The sequence below is a fragment of the Camarhynchus parvulus genome, chromosome 8 (genome assembly GCF_901933205.1).
Source record: "Camarhynchus parvulus chromosome 8, STF_HiC, whole genome shotgun sequence".
In the NCBI taxonomy this organism is placed as follows: domain Eukaryota; kingdom Metazoa; phylum Chordata; class Aves; order Passeriformes; family Thraupidae; genus Camarhynchus; species Camarhynchus parvulus.
In genome coordinates this window covers 23,762,201-23,782,613 of record NC_044578.1, presented here as the reverse complement: position 1 = coordinate 23,782,613, position 20,413 = coordinate 23,762,201, and the positions used below count along the sequence as shown (strand labels likewise).

General features: G+C 46.0%; 1 protein-coding gene across 1 annotated transcript in view; it reads left to right on the top strand.

Moving 5' to 3' along the window:
* The first annotated feature begins 5,614 nt into the window (after window positions 1–5,614).
* The window catches only part of NIBAN1 (niban apoptosis regulator 1), a 54,037-nt gene continuing 39,238 nt past the window's right edge, over window positions 5,615–20,413 (top strand). Inside the window, exon 1 of the mRNA XM_030953683.1 lies at window positions 5,615–5,764. Within this exon, the coding sequence (XP_030809543.1) occupies window positions 5,710–5,764 (55 nt within the window). The 5' untranslated portion in view covers window positions 5,615–5,709. The remainder of the gene's footprint in view (window positions 5,765–20,413) is intronic.

Sequence of the window (20,413 nt, the reverse complement as noted above, 5' to 3'; positions counted from 1 at the left end):
CCCAGGGGGGCTGGGTTTGCTGCACCTCCTTCCTTTCCTGTTCTTCTAGATCCAGCATTGCCCCCCCAGCCTTCCAGAAGGAGACTCCAACTTCAAAGAGCCACAGGGCTGACATCAAAAGAACAAACAAGCTTGAAACTGTGCTCCCATCAGGTTCCTGACATGGCAATGACAGGACCAGCAGCACTGCCCCAGGAAAGCTGGGGAGGGGAGGAGACCAATCCAGGGGAAATTTTCACAGGGCTGAAAAAGAAATTACTTCACATTAAGGTAAGGCAGAGTCTCTTGTTCTTGTGGGGTTACTGATTTGAGAGGATTTTTTCACTCCAGGTGTGCAGTGCTTTCCCCTCTCCACAGCTGCTGCCTGGAGCTGTACTTGGGACAATCTGTTTATTTGTAATAAATCAATTTTAGACTCTGTTTTAAAAAGCAGTCTTGACATGCCAGTTGGTAATGTGCCCTAAGTACTAACAGATTGTGTGTTTGGTTGTGAGGAGTTTCACTTGCTCAGGATGGATTGGCAAGGGTTTGGTTGCACTCCATGAGAACTGGGAACCTGAGAGCCACTGAAGGGCCCTTGTGGACAGAAACCAAAAGAGCAGAGCTCTCTGCAGTGAGCACCCCGAGCACTGTGCTGCTCCCTTCAGCTCTGAGAAGGAATTCTAGGGGAGCAGCATTCTTTTGTTGGGCTGACCTGGTGTCTAAAAGGCCCAGCTGCTCAAATCCTCCCGCTCCAGAACCTCAGGGGTCAGAAGAGAGAGCAGCTTCTCGTTGTCATTACTGGGAAGTTTTCATCACCCCACCACACTCTTGGACAACAAAGGAAAAAGAGTTTTTTAACCTCAAGTTTTCTACCTTTCCACTCAGCAGTATTTAGTGTTTGAGGAACAAGATGTGTGTTGTTTGGATATTGAGGGTGGAAATGCTCAATTTGTAGCAATACTGGTATCTAGCTGAGCCCTGCTATGGGCTAGGGCTATGTTTGTGTGCATATATTTACTAAATGCAAGTAGAGAACTACAGAACTCTGCCATATCACCATCAATGCATTATCAGAACATTCTACTGCAGGAGTTTCAAAAACCTCTCAGATTATGTGTCCCGTTCAATTCTGTGGGCAAAATCGACAGACCTAAACAATTTGCGACCAAGCAGGTTGATACTGTCATAAAATAATGAGTGTCATTTGTAATTTGGTTTTTTATGAGCACTGTTTTTCAAAGAGTTTTCCAATGAATGTTGTTCACGTGTTGAATGTGAACATAAAACATAATTGGGAAGAAAATAAGGAGTGAGAAAGGCAACCAGCAAAGCCTCCTCCTGCTTTGAACTGTGCACTCAGCAGCTTGATTATATCTTGATCTACATAACCTTTGAAAGGTAGAACTACAGATATAATTATATCATTTTACCACCATTTGCTACTGAAATATTCCTTTGCCTTGCCTTCCCTCCTTCATGAGTGGTTCAGACTGTCATCCATACTTTTCAGTTACAAAAGTAAAAGGTTTTATCTGATTCTTTCATTTGAATAATGACCATAAACACCTTTTTTACCTCTCTCCTGGAACATTCAGTTCATAAATGAAGCAGTACATCATATACTGTCAGTACATCATCTCCAGACCATGCTGTTCCATTTTACCTTGGTGTAAGAAAGAGACTTTCTCTAGCAAGAACAGCAATTCACTGGCACAGCCTCCTCAGGGTCTCTGTGGCTGAAGTTCTCAAGGTGCAGTGGCACAGGGTGTTAGATAATCTCCTTAGACTCCCTTCCCAGGGGAGGTTTGAGGACATTTTGAGGTCCCTTCCAAACCTGGGCTGCTCCATGATTCTGGGATTAGGAACTTGTCCAAATCCACTCTCCTGTGTGTGGGTTTTCAGTGCTGGTTGCTCTCTCAGAGTTAGGGCAGTAGCTAAAGCACGACCAACTCTTAACTTTTTTTTAAGGCTATTTTATCAAAATGTTATTTTTGCTTTTCCAGACAGAACAGCTGTCATTCTCTTAGAGTATCTTCTGTAGCTATATTTTAAGACTTCCTTCTAACCTTTTGAAAATAACTCATAAGAATAACATTTTTTGTTTTACTTACAGGGAAAGGATTCAGAATATACTTCAGCCAACAATCTGTCCTGAGAAAAGGGCTGGTTTTATTTTGTCACACATCCCTCACACTGTCTGCAACCTGATTTTGACTTTCAGACAATAATGATTAAGAGTTTCCTCTAGCAATAGATGATTATTATTTATTCATTACAGTTTTATTGCATTTGCAGCTGGCTGTGTCAACAGCACATTGTTATCCTGCCTACAAAGCCAGCGGCCTTAAAATGGCTCCTTTCCCTTGGAGAAATCCTAGAAGGTACTTTTGGATAATGAATCATCTCTCCCAATGGATTTCACACACCTTTCACTTCAGTGCTTCTGTTTGATAACAAACCATGTCTCTGAGGCAACCAGGAGGGCTGTGGGGGAGCACACACAGGGTGAACCTGCCCTCCCTCTGGAGCGAAGGGCACAGCCAAGTGCTCTTGTGCAGCCTGGCAAACAAACAAGCTGGTTCCTTGGCATGGCCCCTTTACATCACACAAGGAGCAGCAGCCAGCAAGGTGGCCAAGATGTTATCAGTGCCTCTGAGGACGCCTCTGCAGGCTGTCAGCCCTGTGGTTGTGTTAGGGACTGTGTGTTTGACTGACAGCCCCTGGAAGCTCATTCCATGGTGAGCCCGTGGGGCTGGGAATGGATCTTGTCATGTCTGGGGCACACCAGGGTTCCACTGCAGCGGGAGATCAAATAGATGAGATTGTGGAGACAAGACTCCTCCTCCCTCCCTCTCTCCCTGCCTTCTTTCCCTTCCTCCCTTCCTCTCACCCCTCTCACCCTCCCAAAGCAGAATTTGGCGGTGACAGTGCACTGCACTTTTTGGGTACTAGAGCTCCTTGTACTTCCACTGGCTGCCTCATGGGTTCAGAGCATGAGGAAGACTGTGGTGATGTAAGAAACGTCACTGTGCCACAAGTGAACTCACAGAGGCAGCAGAGGTAGATCTTCACCCCTTTGTTTGGAAAGAAGGATTTCTCCTGATCCTCTTCATTCAGGAATTCACTTTCATTTTGCCCTTTAGGATATAATACAGCCTTTAGGATATAGTACAAAATAGGTGTTTAGAGAAGGAATTTTGGGGTGTGTAAAGATAAACACAACCCTTAAAGATCAAGATTTCATAGGAGAAAAAGTGGGAAAATACTTGTTTTGATTGTATTACTTTATCATGGATAGCTGCAGTGCAGGTGTGTCATATCAGCTTAAAATTTAATGTGGCAAATTTCTTATCTTAAGGATGGTTTTTGTTTTAAGCAGAACATAAATAGGATCCTTTATCTTTGTTCCTGATTTGGCTCATGTTTCTCACGGTGTCTTTTTAAGATGATAAAGACACAAGCTTTGCCATTAAAACACAGCATTTCCCTATCTTAAAAAGGAAATCACAGTCTTTAATTAGCAAGCATTTATGAGATGCCTGGGGATCTTGGGGATCAGGTAGTACCAAAGTATAGAATGTTATAACTAGATAAACTCCTCAGCTCTCCTTTTGTTTTTACCCTAGCTGTAATTAGACAGGGGGGGTTTCCCACTCAGTGCACGTTCTGTCATCTGTTGTGGGGTATGAGGCTTCTGGGATTTGGCACATTTTCATCTGCTTAATGATGGGACAGAACTGCAATCCACTTCATGGCTCATGAATTCTCCAAGGTTTATCTCTCCAGACTCCTGGAGCTGACTTGCCCATTTCACGCGATGAAAAGCTCCTCAGCTACATTTGATAAAAGATACACTGCACTGAGCAGAGCCTGAATTCTCCTCTGAGTTAGTGCCTTCAAAAGGCACACTAGCAACCAGTAATTCCTCACTGGTGTCTGCTCACACAGCTCACAGAGATGCAGTGAGAAAACCACAGCAGCCACCTTGCTGAGAGCTCTCAAATGTATTTAAAGCAGAGCCTGGTTCACAACTGACCTCTGGAAGTGCTGTTGATTTAATGTTTTAGCTCAGCTGAGGTCTCCATAGATTTGTGACTGGCTCAGTGATGCTCCGGATGAGCCTGCTCTCCTCAAGGTAGTGAAGCAATTGCTCCATCACACTTAGATACAACCAGTGTGTGCCCAGAGAACATGAATTTTGGAAGGAGGAAGGTTGTTTAGCACAATACTGACCTTGATGTCACATATCATCTGCAATATTTCAAATCTGATCAAGTTCAGTGTTGGTTTAAAAACCTCATTAAAAACCCCAAAATGATTGGTTTATTCAACCCCAAAATGATTGATTTATTCAACCCCAAAATGGTTGGTTTATTGAACACCAAAATGGTTGGTTTATTCAGCCCAACCTGTTTCACCATTCTGTGATCAGCTCAGTGGCATAGGATAAACCTCCCCACCCCACAGCCCAGGTCAGCAAAGCTGGAATATGTGAAAGCAATTTCACAGTGAGTGGCAGATGTGTACAAGCTGAATGAGAAGTATTTAATGGTAAAATGAGTAACTTCCAGTCACTGTGAACCTCCAGCGTGTCAGCAAAATCCACATTCATTGCAACTCATCAGCTCCATACAAAACATATGAGGCCCAATAAGGGATGGCACCCTGCCCATGGCCAGTCAGCTGGATTAATGTTATAAAAACAGCAAAAAAGAAGGAAGTACTTTAGAAAGTCACATCTGGGTATGATGTGAAATTATTGTTCAGGGGCAGGAGAATTCAGATATCTGTTCCATACTGTCTTACTTTGCTGTGTTGAGGATCTGCAGACTGGTGTGCTTGCCTGTTTTAGAAAGTTGTTTCAATGCCTGGACAATATTTACTGAAGTGATGTGTATTTTAGTGCCTGCTTGTGTAGATTTGTGTAGGTTTGTTCATCCTGGAATGAAATATACAATAGCAATTGGCAATATTCCTGGGAAGAGTGGGACAATATGGCCCTGAAGACTGAGCCATAAATCACAGAATCACAGAAGGATGGAGTGGGATGGGTTGGAAGGGACCTTAAAATCATCTCATCCCACTCCCTGCCATGGACATGGACACCTTCCAGTCTCCCAGGTTGCTCCAAGCCCTGTCCAACCTGGCCTTGGACTCCTCCAGGGATGGGGCCACAGCTTCTCTGGGCCACTGCCTTTATCACAGAACCATCAAGGTTGGAACAGACCTCTAAAATCAGGGAGTTCAACGTCACCTCAGCCCTGCCACTGTCACCCCTAAACCACCGCACACATCACCCAGCGCCAGAGCCCGCTGTCTCCTGGACACCTCCAGGAGAGGCATTTTGGTCCTGTTTAACCGTGCTTTTACTGCGGCACGGTCTTGAACGTGACCCCTGGAGAAACTCCGGCTAGAAACTCCGGGGAGAAACTCCGGACAGAAACTCCAGCCGTGTCTCGGTGGGGATGTGGATTTTGCGGTGATGAGTGACAGCGGGGCAGGGCGGAGTGGGGGCACAACGAGCGGCCGGGGACGGGCGTGCCTGGAGCCCAGAGCTGCCGCGGGTCCCTGTTGGGTCCCTGTTGGGTCCGTGCCGTGCCGTGCCGTGCCGTGCCGGGCGGGGCGGGGCGGGGCAGGGCCGGGCCGGGGGCGGTGCCTGCGGAGGAAGCGGCGGGAGCGCTCCGGGCTCGGCGGGAGCGCGGTGCTGCCGCAGCTCCGCACCGAGCCATGGGCGCCTCTGCCTCCGCGCCGCTGGACGACAGCAAGTGCGCCTACATCCGAGGTACGGGCTGGGGCAGCAGACCGGGTAGCCCCGGGCTCCGGAAAGCCTCCGGGAGCGCCCCGGGTATCCCCGGGCTCGGGAAAGCCGCTGGCAGCGCTCGGGGTGTCCCCGGGGATCGGGAAAAGACTCCCGGAGCGCTCCGGGTACCCCGGGCTCGGGAAAGCCTCTGGGAGTGCCCCGCGCATCCCGGGCAGCGCTGGCAGCCGGCGGGACAGCGCGGGTTGAGCTGGTTCGCAGCGTCCCATGGAGTTTGGAGCAGTTTCTCAAGGGCGATGCTTTCAGAGTTTCCACTGCGGGAGTTAGTTGTAAGTAGAATGTGAAACTTGAGAGAGTGTGGAGCGCTGCGGCTGAGCCTGCCCGTGTGACAGAGCCCGGCTCTCCGCACCCGGCAGACGCCGGGCTTTGCCAGGGTGAACCCAACCAGCACCATATGTGCTGATGCTTTGCCAAGCCCGTTGGAGGCAGTGGCAACGCTGCTGGTGGGTGCCGAGGTAAAAAAGGTGGGTACCTTACACAATCTGACTGTGTAAGTGCAGCTCTTTATCCATTAAAATGTTAGGAGAGAGAGCAAACAAAAAAAATTAGGCTTTGAGTTATGTATATGGCTGTTAAACTACGGAGGAAAAGTGTAATTCTGGGGTTTGGGGTGTTTTTTTGTTACTTGAGCGGTTTGGTATGAAGCACAGCTCACTCTTACCTGTGCTGCTTATCGCTCAGCCGGCAGGTAGAGTATTTGCAAAGCAAATTTTAAGGCCGAAGATTTACAAGTGGGATAAAAGTTTGCATGAGAAAAGGAAGCCCAGTTCTAGCGCTTGATGTGTGATGCATGCAGAGCCTGCGAGAGCCCTCTATTGGAGATCAAACTGTGCTGAGGATTTGGGCTCGAGGGGGACTCCTGGGTGATGCCCACAGCCCAGCCTGTCCTTGGATTTCTGTGCTTTGGGATGTTTGTGTGGTGCAGAGGGAGTGCAAACATTGAGCTGCTGCTCTGTTAGGACTCCTTTGAAATCACAGTGGGTCTTTCAAGAGATTCCCATATTGGGAAGGATGTTCAGTTAGTAAATGGTTTTTACCCAAAAAGCGGTCAGCAGAGCTACTGGCCTCACACACCGAGATTTTCCAACAGAGTCCTCCTGTCAGTACTGTCAGTTTTTCCTGCCCCATTGAGGGTGGTTTCAACTCCCATCCGAGCCGTGGGGGCGCAGTCCCCGTGGATTTCTGTTTTTCTTTACATTCATCCCCACACTGCAGCCAAAATTGCATTTTCACAGTTCAGCATTCAGTGCCTGCTGCTCACAGGGAGGGTGCCTTGGTCGTGCTGAGAGCTCTGCAGCACTCCAGACACAGTTCTTGTTTGCCCGTCTCATCTTTGCACAGGCGAGAGCCAGAGGGAAGTCACTGTGGAAGAAGGAATTAAATCTGTGCTCATCCCCTGGCTCAATCTGCTCTTGGTGCTGTGAGGATCCCCCACTCAAAGCTCCTGGATGGAAAAATAATTAATGAGGCACTTCATACTGAGGCTGCCTGTGAATCAGCACTTCCAAGGAGGAAAAAGAATTGTGAAGAGCATCTTAAATGGGAACAGGGCGAGATGGAGCCAGCTCACCAAACCTACTGCTGATGTTAGGCTGGAGTCTGTGAGAGCCAGGCCTGGCTGGCTGTCTTACACACCTGGGTGTGATTTATTTGCAGGGGAGCTCCGTGGTGAGGAAGAACCATGTGCAAGCACTGAGTCTGTAGCTTGATTAAGCAGTCTGTTTTTCAGCTGGCTTTGCGAATTTTGGGTGGATTTTTCTAGTGGGATGGCAGCTTTTGGGGTTCCTTTCCTCCACAGGTGATGCAGGGGTGTCCTCAGTAAAAAGGAAAGGGAAAGACTTGCTTTTTGTCAGAGGAATTGTCAGTCCAGAGGTGCTGGAATGGGACAGCACTGGTGGGGGGGGAGATGGGGAGACAGCAAGCCAGCAACACTCTCCAAACTTTGTGCATTTTGGGATGCTCCCTCACACTGGCCCAAATAACAGTAGCCTCAAGACAGGAAATCCTGAGTATTGCTTCAAGTGAGAGCTTGGTGTAGATCATAGTTGTTTTCATGATGGTGTAATTTAATTTCTTGTTGCCGTAATGATAATTTAATTTGTCTGGCATTAAATGGATTGTAAAGCCTTGTACTTTACTCAGACAACATGTAAGCTGAAGCACAATGTAATGAATGGAAATGAGGGGCTGAGCATTAAAGGCAGTGGATGTCCTGTGCAGGGCAGGAGTTGGACTTGATGGTTCTTGTGGGTCTGCTCCACAATTCCATGTTACAGCTTCTGCATCAACACAGGTACAGTTCTGCAGGTTTTCTGCCTTCTGAAAGTCTGCTCACGTTGATGTGGGATGAGAGGAGAACCAAATGAGGACAGGAATTACGTGAGATGTAAAATTCTGTTGGAAATATGCAAACCCAGCCAGCCAGGTGGCTCTGTAACCCCTCAGGAGCCTGCCCTCAGCACAGGCACCCCCAGGTAGAGCCTGGGAGCTGCTTTGCTCTCTGCTTTCCCCTGGTGAATGGGGTGAGCCTTGTCACACCAGCTGGAGAAATGAATCCCAGAGAAAACCAGGAAGGCATCCCACGCAGAGTCTCAGTTACTGAATGCAAAGCCTGGGATTTCCACCTAAAAATGCTTCCAGCTTCCATCCTCTTAGAGAAAATGGGGTAGCACTGAACACACACAGCTGTGTGTTGCTGTACATGGGGCAAATACTTTGGCAATATCATGACCTGAAAGGCAGAAAATGTAATTATTGACCTGGTAATGTCCATCCCCTGCCTCAAACAATGCCTAAGAAGAGAACAGACAATGCCAATGTGTGATTTTCCAGGCGGTCTTCACAGGGAAGTTGAGGCTGTGTTCGAAACTGCAAGGACAGGGATCTTCCTTGTGAAGTTTGAATCAACTGCCTAAACACTTAGTTAGGGGTGAAAATGCTTTGCAAAACAATTTTTACACTCAGAAAATCTCTGTATATGTTTATGTCTTGTGAAGTTACATTTTGCAAGCCATTGCAACATCTTTTGTCTTTGTTGAGTAGAAATTAAGGAAAATTGGTCACTGTTGGGGGATGAACTCGTGAATAAAATGTCAGGACTTGACATTCCTTGCTCCTACCTGAAGGAAATGAATGAAATACTGGAAAAATGAGTCAGCAGAGACTCCTGTGAGCAGTGGGGACAGTTTGTGTCCTCTGGGAGAAGGTGTGTGGAGGATATTTAGGGGGAAGTGGGAGAAAGCCAGACCACATGCACTGCAGCATTACTAGTCTGGAAACCTTAGCAGTTTCAAAGGTGTTTTTCTGTGTTGTGCAGCACAGGTCTGTTTTTCTAACCAGACCTATGGAAAAATACATTTTTCCACCTCTTTAAATCCATAAGATATTTTAAATGCACACACATTGTAAGCAGTAAAATGATTTAAAGCCCTCCAAAATGAAAAGAAAATTTTATAGCAATTCCTCTAGGTTTTGGACTGGGGCCTTGAAAAAGATGACTTGTGGCAGAGATAATCCTGCTTTGTGGGATTTTGGTGGGACTACATGGGGATTATTCAGGATGTGAGTAAAGCAGAGTTTAAAACATGGCAGTAATAATTAGGGGACTGGGAATCGGTCATGTGAAAGGAGTTTATTAAAAAAATTTGTGCTCTCAGTTTGCTGAGGCATGGGCTAACCTTCTGATGGGAGTTGTTTGTTGGGTGAATTGTCTAATGATGCTTGAGCAGTGCTACACCCAAGAGGGAGCGGCCCAGGGCGGTGCTGGGGAGTTCTGGGCTCGGGGTGCAGTCATGAGACTCAGGAATCAGCTCAAAGTGCCTCTAAAGCAGCCCAGTGCTGTGTCCTGAGAGATGCCACTGAGAGAGTGTGCCAGAGGTGTCATCACTGCTGGGGGAAAAGTGCTGCTTAGTGTCCCTGCTAGCAGACGGGAAGCAATCGAGGATGAGGATCTTACAGCTGGCACAGATGGAAATGCCCTTAAAGTCTTGGTGATTTTCCATTTCTGCAATCCCAGCAGCAGAAATGTTAGGTGACCAAGCTCTGCTCTGCCATGAGTCGTGTGTCAGGACTGATATTTTTTAAATTTGCAGAAGTGGGAAGATTTCAAGCACCTAACACCACAGGTGCATCTCCAAAACAGTTCAGCATATGAACTTCTCTGAAGGTTGTTTTTTCATAAAGATACTTGGTATGCTTGACTGTATCCTGGCTACCCATTTCTATAAACAGACATCTGTCTAGAGGATGAGGCTTTGTAGTCATTTGCTTTGGATTTGTTTGTTTAAATGCAGGTTCTTCCTTCCCTTCTCTTCCATCTCTTTCCTCCCCCAGGCAGGTGGGACAGTGAACATTTGATTATTTGACCCTGTGGCACCCAGGAATTCATTCACCCTGTGGATTTCCTCATTGTTTAGGAAGGTTTTCCAGGCAGACCTTTGTTGTTCTTTCGAGGTGACAGTGAAAGCTATTACTTAATGTCAGTAAGACACTTATTTCTAGCCATTTGTTTTACTTGGGACTTTCAGTGTGCTGGTAATTAGGTCAGGATTTTGCACAGCAATCACACACTGTAGGTGTGATCCTACAAGATGCAGCATACTTGAAAAAGCAGAGACTCCTATTCTGTCCCATTGTAGAGGCTGAAGAGGAGCCTGCTTTACCCTTCACTTGAAAGACAAGATAGGAAATGGGCTGTCAGCTTTCCAGGAAACCTGCTGAATAAAATTCCAGTGGTGGTACAGAGATGAGTGCCACCAGCTCAGAGGGACAGAGCCCTGATGCAGCTCTGGAGTGAAAGCCTCAGCCAGCGTGCACAGAGCTGCAGGAGGAGTGCTGCAGGATGGAGGAATGACTTGGAATTAATTGTGGAAAAGCTGGCCTTTTTTTGGACAGGCACTCAGGCTGGATGTTTCTGCTTTAAACTGTCCCTCATCCTCCTGGTTTTAATTTGGTGTGTGACTGCGAGTACAGCAGGGCTCTGTACAAGTCTTGCTGCGCTCCCTGCCTTTGCTTCCAGCCTGTTCCAAGCTGGGTTGTTCTGAGTTCCAGAAATTCTCCCTTCCATTTTCTGTAGGTGAGCATGGCTGGGACATCATGCAGAGCAGGAGTGCCCCATCCCTGGAAGGGGATGGAATGAGATGGGCTTTAAAATCATTCCAACCAAATTGTACAAGTGTGGGGTCTCTCTGGACTTAACAGCATCTTAGAGGCTGCTTTTCCTTTTCACCTGGTGAGGTTTATGGTAAAAGCTGGTTGGATCTGTCTGCAACTCCCAAAATCTAAGGAAGAGGCAGAATAATATTTCCATTCAGAAGCATGTATTAAATCCAGAATTCCTGATAGTACCATCTAATCCAAGCCAAACAGGGATAAATACCCACGGAAGGAAGAAGTGAGGTAAAGCACACAGGAAATTCAGATTTCAATAAGCATGTAAGATTCTATTATATGCACCTTGCAAAGTTTCCAAGTTCTTGAAGACTGTAAAAAATGAGATTTTTATAGGAAAATCCTTCTGGCTTTCCTTGTTTTAGTGCTCAGAGAGATTGTTGCTTTTGGAGCCAGTAGCAGATTTTCATCCCATAGTTTTAATAAATGGTGCCTGCCTTGCTGGAAAGGAGAGGAAGCTTCTCTTTGGGTTTTATGGCCTTTAATTCAAGGGGCCAAGTGCTTTTTCTTACCTTTTGAGTGAATGCAAGCAAAAGGCATCCAGGGATGTGATTGGATGGGGAAGGTACTTGCCACCCACATGGACAGAATTTGCTGTCCTTGGTAACTTTCAGATTCAGCTTTGGGAGACTAAGGAAGGATATAATACCTTCTCTGTTCCATTTCCATTGCTCAAATAGTCCCTTATTAACTTCTCTCAAAAGCTCCACGAGCAATTTTGGAAGTTTCCAACCATGTTGTCTTGCAGCAGGTACGGTCAAAATTTCCCTAATCAAAGCAGGAGGTGAAATTTTTCAGTTTTCCTTAGTTAGTTTGTCAGTAGAAGTATTGTCTGTGGTCACAGCCCATTTGCCTTCTGTATGTGGCTTGAGGTTTTCCTAAACCCAGAAATCCCAGTTGCCCAATTTGTGTCTCAGAGGTGCATTAGGCTCTGTGCCTGTTCAGCAGGATCATCTCAAGGCCCTGCACCACAGCAACCCACATACAGGAACTACCCCTGAAGATGATGTGCAGCATCACTGGGTCTGGAAAAGGAAAGGTGGCTTTTCTCTGGTCTTTTTTTGGGTAGTGTGAGGGGAGGGAAACCACAGGGTTGTAGGGGAAGCATGTGGTATTTTTCATGCTTTTCTTGTCACTGTAGAAGAAACTACGTACAGTGTTGAATTAGGGGTCAGTGGAAAGAATATCTCAATAGAAAAAGTGAGAAACAGGCTCATCCTTGCCCCAAATCTGTAATTGAGAGACACACTGTAGGTGTGCTGTACTTGATGTTTTCCAAAATCTTGAATACTGAAAGTTCTTAAATTAGTGCAGCTTGGCCACAAATTCTAAGACAATCTTTGCATCTGATAGACATTTTATTGGTATGAAAGGGAGAAAAAGCTCTGAGATGATGAAAGCATCTTTGTTGGTGGTGCCTTTGGGCAGTGGCAGCTGCAGAGCCAGTGTCTAGGTGGGGAAGGGTGATATTCATAAGGAATGTGCTTTTAAAGTACAGCTTTCTCCTTTGCATGGAACAACCACGCTGTTCTCTTCACACGTGGAGAACAACTGAAAGTTGTTTCAAGGTTTTGATCATACTTGCAAGCATTTGACTTGCCTTTGCAGTTAAAGGACAGTAATGAAACAAGGCCAACTCTTACATCAAAGCAAGATTAAAGCTTGTGCAAATGGCTCAAACTTCTGTGAGGAAAGGGTTCTCCTGCCTGGGTCTCCTAAAATCATTGTCCTGTGTCTTTGTAGTAGTCTTGTATATATAAAAAAAATGTTTGCTGCTGATTCTGCACTGAAGCTTATTTTGGTATGGATAACCTAAGATTTTTAGTGACTTTGTTTCTCTGCATATTTAATTAAGTGTTATATCTTGAATTCATAAGCCTTTAATTTTCATGCTTCTGTGATATTTGTTAATAGGTCTGACCAAGTAGTTGCTGTTACACTTTGGCTAGCACTGAAGCTTTAAGCCAAAATATTTAGGTCATTGTAGTACTACCAAAGTTGTTTTGTAGTTATTGCATCTTTTTTATTGCATGTTTTTAAAAGCTAGGGAGTTGTCTTAGCTGCAGTGCAGGAAGCAGAAAACAAAAGCAAGGCTGACTCTTGGGCTTTTCTGAATACATGAGTAAGAGGTTAAAAGCAGTACACTTTGCAAAAGCATGTGGATAGTTTTTGTATGGTTGAAATTCTTCTAGGAAACGAGTGAGATCAGGAGTAGAGTAGTTCTTTTCTAAGTAAACATTTTAAGCCAAAACCAGCGATTCAAGTGACCTTTTGGGCGCTGTTTGTGATGAGATTGGTTCCAAGCCTGTAGCTGTGCCATGCCCTGCACCCTGTGGCTCCTGAGGAGTGCCAGGGGTGACACCCAGGTTGTTGTGTGGCACCATCAGTGCTGTTGTGCGCTCCTGGCTGGGAGCCCACCAGCCCAGGGTCTCCCAGGTGGTTTTTGGGGTGTCAATGGGGGAGGCACCCCTACAGCCACCAGAGAGAGGTGGGTGCTGCTGCAGGTGCCTGGTCACCCTCAGAGGGACCTGGGCTGTGCCTCCCTTGGGTGTAGGACACCTCAAGCCAAGCTGCTCCAGGGCTGTCACAGCAGCAGCCACTCCACTCCTTGGTGGAAAAGAGCAGCAGGGTTTTGGCTTGCTGCCCACTTTCTGTACCTTGCCAGGAGCAAGCCACGATCTGTCCTCCAGAAGGAATTCTGCTTTGGAGCTTTTGGCAAAGTGAACGTGCCAGCTGATCTCCAGGCTGGGCTTTTTTACACATCACTGCTGAAGGACCTGTGAAGCACCCTCCTGTTAGTGGTTTCTGCTGAGAAAAGCCACCCACAGCAGTGCCTGGCAGGCTGTGGGCTCTCCCCAACACCTCAGCGCCAGTGATGCCTTTTCAAACCACAGAGAGCTTGTAAGGAGATCTTTGGTAATGCTGTAAGACAGTCAGTCTTGTTCATAGTTCCCCAAAATGCTGGTGTTTTTCCAGGTTCATTCCATGTTCATAGCTCCCCAAAATGCTGGTGTTTTTCCAGGTTCATTCCATGTTCATAGCTCCCCAAAATGCTGGTGTTTTACCAGGGTCATTCCATGGGAAGGCGCCTTAAAGCCCATCCAGTTCCACCCCCTGCATGGGCAGGGGCACCTTCCACTGCCCAGGTTGTTCCAAGCCCTGTCCAACCTGGCCAGGGACACTTCCAAGGATGGGGCAGCCACAGCTTCTCTGGGTAATCTGTGCCAGGGCCTCCCCACCCTCACAAGGAAGAATTTCTTCCAGACATCCCATCTATCCCTGCTCTCTGGCAGTTCAAAATCACTCTTCCTTGTTCTGTCACTATCTGCCCTGTCCTTCATTTTTTTATAAGCCCCCCATAAGTTCTGAAAGGCTTCAACAAGGTCTCCCTGAAGCCTCCTCTTCTCCAGAGTGAACAATCCCAGCTCTCTCAGCCTGTCACTAAGTGCTTTCACATCCAACCTTAGAAAGAAATACCCACAGCTTCTGTGTGTTATAAATCCATCTGGGGTTTCCCCTGGAGGTTTATGTTCCCTGTGGAGGGAGCTGCAGGTTTTGCAGGGCTCAGAGGCCACCTCTGGCCATGCATACCAGATCCCTTTCCTGGGATAGCCCATTCACTACTGATTTTTGGTTCATTGTGCTTGGGACCTCAGCTAAAAAAAATACCCTCGTGTGCTGTATCTGGAAATTTCGCTGTCTGCCAAGGAGGTACATGGGTGTTGCTGCTTCAGATTTACAGAAGATACCAGCTCCATCCCACTCAGTATCCAACTCACTCAGCCCCTCTCATCTCCTGTCTCAGGAAGGCATTTCTAAAGCTTTACATGGTATTTCCCTTCCTCTGCATGAAACCACAGCTGCTGTTTGTGCTGTGGCTCTCTGCAGGGCGTTGTTGTGATGTTGGAGACACCACTTCTGGAGCAGGATTTGGGATGTTAAATACCTTGGGTGAACCTTGTCTAAAGACCAGCTTGCTTTTACTGAGCATGATTCAGAGGATCTTTATGTGTTTTCACTTGATATTCCAATATTGCAGTGGTCACACAAGAGGAAAGGCAAGTTCTCATCATCCCCAGGCAAAGATGTAATGGCTGGGTCTGTGCAAAAGAAAGGACAAAAAGGCTTTTTTTGCTTTTTAAGGTTATTCTGTAAAATAGTATCACTGTAATTTAGTCTGCCAGACACTTTCCAGTGTTTGCTGTTGCAGATGAGGCTTTGCCAGCCTTCAGCTGTCCAACTGAAGTTTCCATGCTGAGCATCTGCCCCAGATTGCCATTTTGAGAAAACTGCAGCTAAAATGGATGAGGGTTTTTTTTTTTTCATTTGGGTTTTTTGTTTGGTTGGTTTTGGTTTGTGTTTTTTGGGGTTTTGGGGGAAGTTTTGGGGTTTTTTTTTTGTGAATTAAGCTAAAGAAACCATGCTTTTGTCTTCTTTTGAGCAGGTCAGGCGTGGCCTGCAGGCAAGGGAAGGGTTTGGGGGCCATAGAGGTAGAATGAGGGAAACTGGAGGTGAGTGAGAGAGGTTTCCAGGCACTGCCCATGTTCTCCTGCTGGACTAAACCCTGCTGTTTCCATGTTTGCCCTCGGTGCAGGCCAGAAAAAGCTGCCACAGCTCCCAGCAGCTGTTCACAGCCATGGGCAAAGCAAGCACAGCTTTGTACCTCACAGGCTTCAGGGCGAGTGGAAAAGCTCCATGGCTCTGAAGCCCTGAACTCATTGCTGATACTTGAAGGAGACCAGGGTGCAAAGGCTTATCTTCGGTGTGTTTTTCTGCTGCTTCATTCAGTAGGAAACCCCAGATTCATTGCTTGGGTTTTTTTCTTTCCTTCTGGGATTTCCTGTGCACCTGCCAAGCTGCAAAGTGCTGTGCAGCCTTTGCTTAGCTGATCTTGGTGCTGTTTGATTTCATGCACGAGGAGTTATGGCTGTTAATTTGGGGCTGGACAACCCTGGTGCCTAATTTTTTTGGGAACTGACGATTTTGATGCTCTCCCAAGTTTCCAGCCAGGTTCTTACTGTGCTCAGGCACTCAACCCTTCTCTAAATCAGGAAAAGAAGGTGGCAGGAGCCATGTGTGAACTTCTGCTGTAAGTGCCACGTGTTTTGTCCAGATCTACATTCTGCAGTAGAGACAAATCTGTTTCTCTGGGGTGGTGTTTACCTGCTTTTAAATATAAATGAAGTTCTTGCTATTTCCAGCTCACTGTGCCACAAACTTTCAGAGCTCTGCAATGAATGGGACAGGTACATATGAGGTAGAAGATGGTATTTTTAGGTGTGATTGTGAAGGAAAGTAACTTTAATTACTGCTGCTTGTGTCTGGGCATGGCACTCAGTGCTCTGGGCTAGTAACACAGTGGGCATGGGCAGAGGTTGGATTTGATGGTCTGGGAGGGTTTTCCAACCTGAATTATTCTAGTATTCTGTGTTTCCATCATGTCCTACCAAACCCAAGGGAAGCAGTGGGGAGGAGGAGTGCCCAGAACAAAATTGAGGCTGTATTTGGTGTGACACACACCCAAGAGCTGTGACAAAAGAAGCTTCAGGGGGAGACTTTGGAGCCTGGGCTTGGTGTGTTCATGGTGATCCCTTAGGAGCTGTGGCCATGTAGTGGTGACATCAAAAACTGAGGCAGCACTGGGTTTGTTCAAGGAGGAAGCTGAGTTCTGAGTGAATGAAGGAGGAAGGCCCCATCTGAACTGAGCACCAGCTTCCCTTACAACTGGAAAAAACATGAAGCAGCCCAGCACATCCCATACCAGAATGGGGGCGACTAAAGCTGATACCACACTGGGAGACAGAGGAGTTACCAGAGTAAACAAACGTCCCACACCGCTGTGTTGCTCATGTAAAATACTACGTGGTAATTTTGAGCAAGAGTTTGTGGTTTGTTAGTTACTCATCTCTTGCTACACGGCTTTTTCTTCGCGTGCCTTAAATATGCAGGCAGCAGGAAGTGTGGTCAACTGAAAAGTTGCTCTTCCTGTAGCACTTGGCATTGGCAGGTGTTACTTTTGTGACCATAAACCAAATTCATGCTTGCCTTGGGGGGTGCTCCTAAACCTGGATCTCACAGGGCGTTGGGGCTGAGTGCTGGAGGGAAGCACTGGCTGGGTTTGATTGTTCCCATCTGCAAAAGAGCTGCTTTTAAATAAAGCCCAGCCTCTCTGACAGCTGAGTGTCTGGAGTTCTGCTGTTGAGGGGCTGCCCCAAAACTCAGGCTGACTTTGAGTGACAACTGCACAGGGCTGAGTTTCTGGGGTTGTTGTGTTCGGTGCCTTGGCTGAATCGGTGCCAGGCGTGTGTGTGCACAGCCTTGGAGGATGTGAGAGCTGCATTTCAGATGGGGCCCATCTCTCTATTCAGAGGTTTAACTCTGTTTGGATGATGAGAATGCAGACATCTGTAAAAAGTAACAGGCCCCCTTCCTTCCAGAATTAGGCTATGAGCTTTCCAGCTGTTGGCTAAGACAGGTTTTCCTGTTGAAATAGCTTTTGTCTGAAGTAAGTCTAAAACAATATGGTTCTAGTAACTGAAAATATTTCTTTGTCAATTCTAGTTGTAAATCCAAGTGTTTTGATTCATTGCTACTTCTTGTAGCAGCTGTTTGATTCAGAAAACCTTATGGAATCTTACAGTGAAGTGCCCGCTGCTGGTAAAATGCAGTTTTGCTTATTTTGTGTATTTTCTTTACCATCTTGTGTGTGACTAATTTTCTTTTATCTTCACAGTCTCACAATTCCAGAACACACTTTTGCTTTCCTTCAGAAGTCCTATCATCCTGAATAATGCAAAGACAAGCCCCATAACATTCATTCATGTGGTTCTTGTTTGCAACCACAATAAAATGGATTGTGCCATATATTTGTCAGCTGATGCCATCCTATATTCATAAAATATGCTTAGGATCTTTTCTTAGTTCTGCAGAGTTTAAAGATGAGCTTATTAGGCATCTCTCTGATGTGTAATTATTCTGGGCTGAATAATGCTCATCAGAATATATGCAATTTATATACAGTAGGTAAGCAAAGAGTAGAGTGTATGTTTAAAAAATTAGTTTGCCAGAGCAGATTTGCAATAAAAGTGGATCTAATCCACTTAAGAGATTTCTATTTTCTTTTGAATATCTTTTTTAAAAAAACAAATCATGTTTGCTGCCTCAGGAAAGTTTTACTTCTCTATGGTGGGTGTCTTGACTACATTTCTGTGTTTTATTTCAATTTCAAGACATGATGTTTTACAAATCAGAGGAACCCTCAGAGATCAGGAGTTTAAAGAGCATGTCAGGGTATCTGCTCAGTCTGGAAGCCAGGGCTGCATGATCTCCTCTGACTTTGTTGGTGTTGCTCTGTACTAGGCATTCTTGAATAAGACCTGATGCTTTTGTGTTTCTCTCAGCAGCTTCTTCTTAAGCACATTAAGCAGATATTTTTAATACATCCAAACAAAAATTGTAATTTTTAGAACTGCAGCTGGCATTTAGAGCTTCAGCTTGGCTTCAGAGGCGCTGAGCACCCACCTGGCAACTGGTGGTTGGTACCAGCTGTTCTGGAAACAGGAGGAGCTGCCTCACACCAGTGGCAGCAAAGTAACTTTGAAAAAAATGCCTTTGAATTTTCAGTGTCCGTGTCTTCTTAGTGCCAGGGGTGCTTCTAAAGGGGAAGTAATTACAACAGAAGGACCTGACCTCATTTCTTGTTCAGAAGGGGTTGTAAGAAGACTGTCATCTCCTGAACGATGGATTTGTGGCTGTTGGCTAAGGCACGTGTCCCTCAGAGGGAACAGAATTGGAAACCAGGATGTTAAATCTGTGTTCTGTTGTCCTGACCTCAGCATTTCTGGGACTGGCAAAGAAAAGGTCCTGACTCCATTTAAGCCCAAACCTTTGGAGCCAGAAGGTTCAGCCTGCCTGACTTGTTTATGAAGGTTTGGTGCACTTCTGCTAGTAAAGCTCAGAGAAGGGCAGAGACCACAAGATCCATTTATTCAACACTGTCTATATGTTTTTTCACTGGAAAAAAAACCCAAAAACTCCATGAATCTTATTGGTGGGTTTTTTGAATACACTTTTCCAGAATTCTTGTTCTATTACACTTTTCACTGCTCTGCTTTTTCCTTAATCAAGAGCCTGCCTGTTTGTGTGAAGCTGCTGGGTTTATGCAAAAGCTGTGGTGAAACAGTTGGTGAAACGGTTGGCTCAGAGATGCTTGAAAGGGCAAATAGCAGAGAAACAGTGTCTCAGGGCAGCAAAAAGTTCTGCTGCTGCAGGAGTAGCATCTGGTTGGCAGGGATGATTGATTGTTTAGCAAAGGTCCTTGGGAGTATTAATAAGGGGCGGAAAAGTCTCAGAAATGTTGTGCTGGATTCAGGAGTTCTTCAGGGTGTTTTGAAGCCACACTGGATGCTGTTAAGTGAGAAAATATTTCGTATAAATTCAGGGCTCATCTCTCAACTCATCAGGCTGGTGAAGTCCCATCGACCCAAATGAAGATAGAAAATGGGTTTATGTGGTTTCCCCTGCATTTGTTTCTCAGAAAGCCACAGGCTGCCTTTAAGGCACCCTTGAAGAATGCAAACATGGCTTGAAATATAGCTCCAGTGAGGAAATGCAGGCGGCTTTTGGAGGAATTCAGGTTTGGATGAGACTCAGAATGAGCATTGTTAGACAGGGGCTAAATATGTTTAAAGTCACATTACTAGTGATTACTTCTGCATTCACAAAGTGAAAATATGATCTGATTTACATAAATTTGCCAAATAAAACCCTTATGGCACAGCTCTTGCCTATTGCATTCTTAGGGCTGCTCTTTTCTTGGTGCCATAAATAAAGCATTTTGCAAAACACAGAAAGATGAAGAATTTAAGTTTTGATACAGACAAGTGAAACATGCTCTTCTTCAGAAAGAGGGAATGTATCAGCATCCACAGTGCAGGAGCTCAGATTGGATTGATGGGGAGAACTTCAGAGACCTTTGATGGAAGAGCTGAGACTTAGAAAACTGGAGCTGCATAACCAGTCATACAAAGGTGTGAGAGATGAAAGGAAACTGCTAAATGCACTGGCTGAAGCATTGCCACCATGGATATAAACCCAAGCCTTGAACACCTTCTGGGTGGTTCTGTGTAGCCGCAGGTCCTGGTGTGCAGGCAGGAGAGTTTGTACATGGAGGGCCATGAAGGCCTCCAGAGGCACAGGGTCACTGTGAACAGCAGCAGAGCTCTCACTAACCCACTTCCCAATAAATGCTCAGGAACAAAATGCCTTTTCTTAATAATGACCTGCACAGCTGCCTTTCTGAGCCCAGACCTCACGTGGCCCCGCTGTACAAACACAGCACAGGGAGAAGGTGGTTTGGATTTGGTTTTTTCCTTTCATGTCATGTTGTCACAAGTCCTTTTGAACCTGAAGGATAAATGGAGAGGAAATGAGGCAGCTTATCTC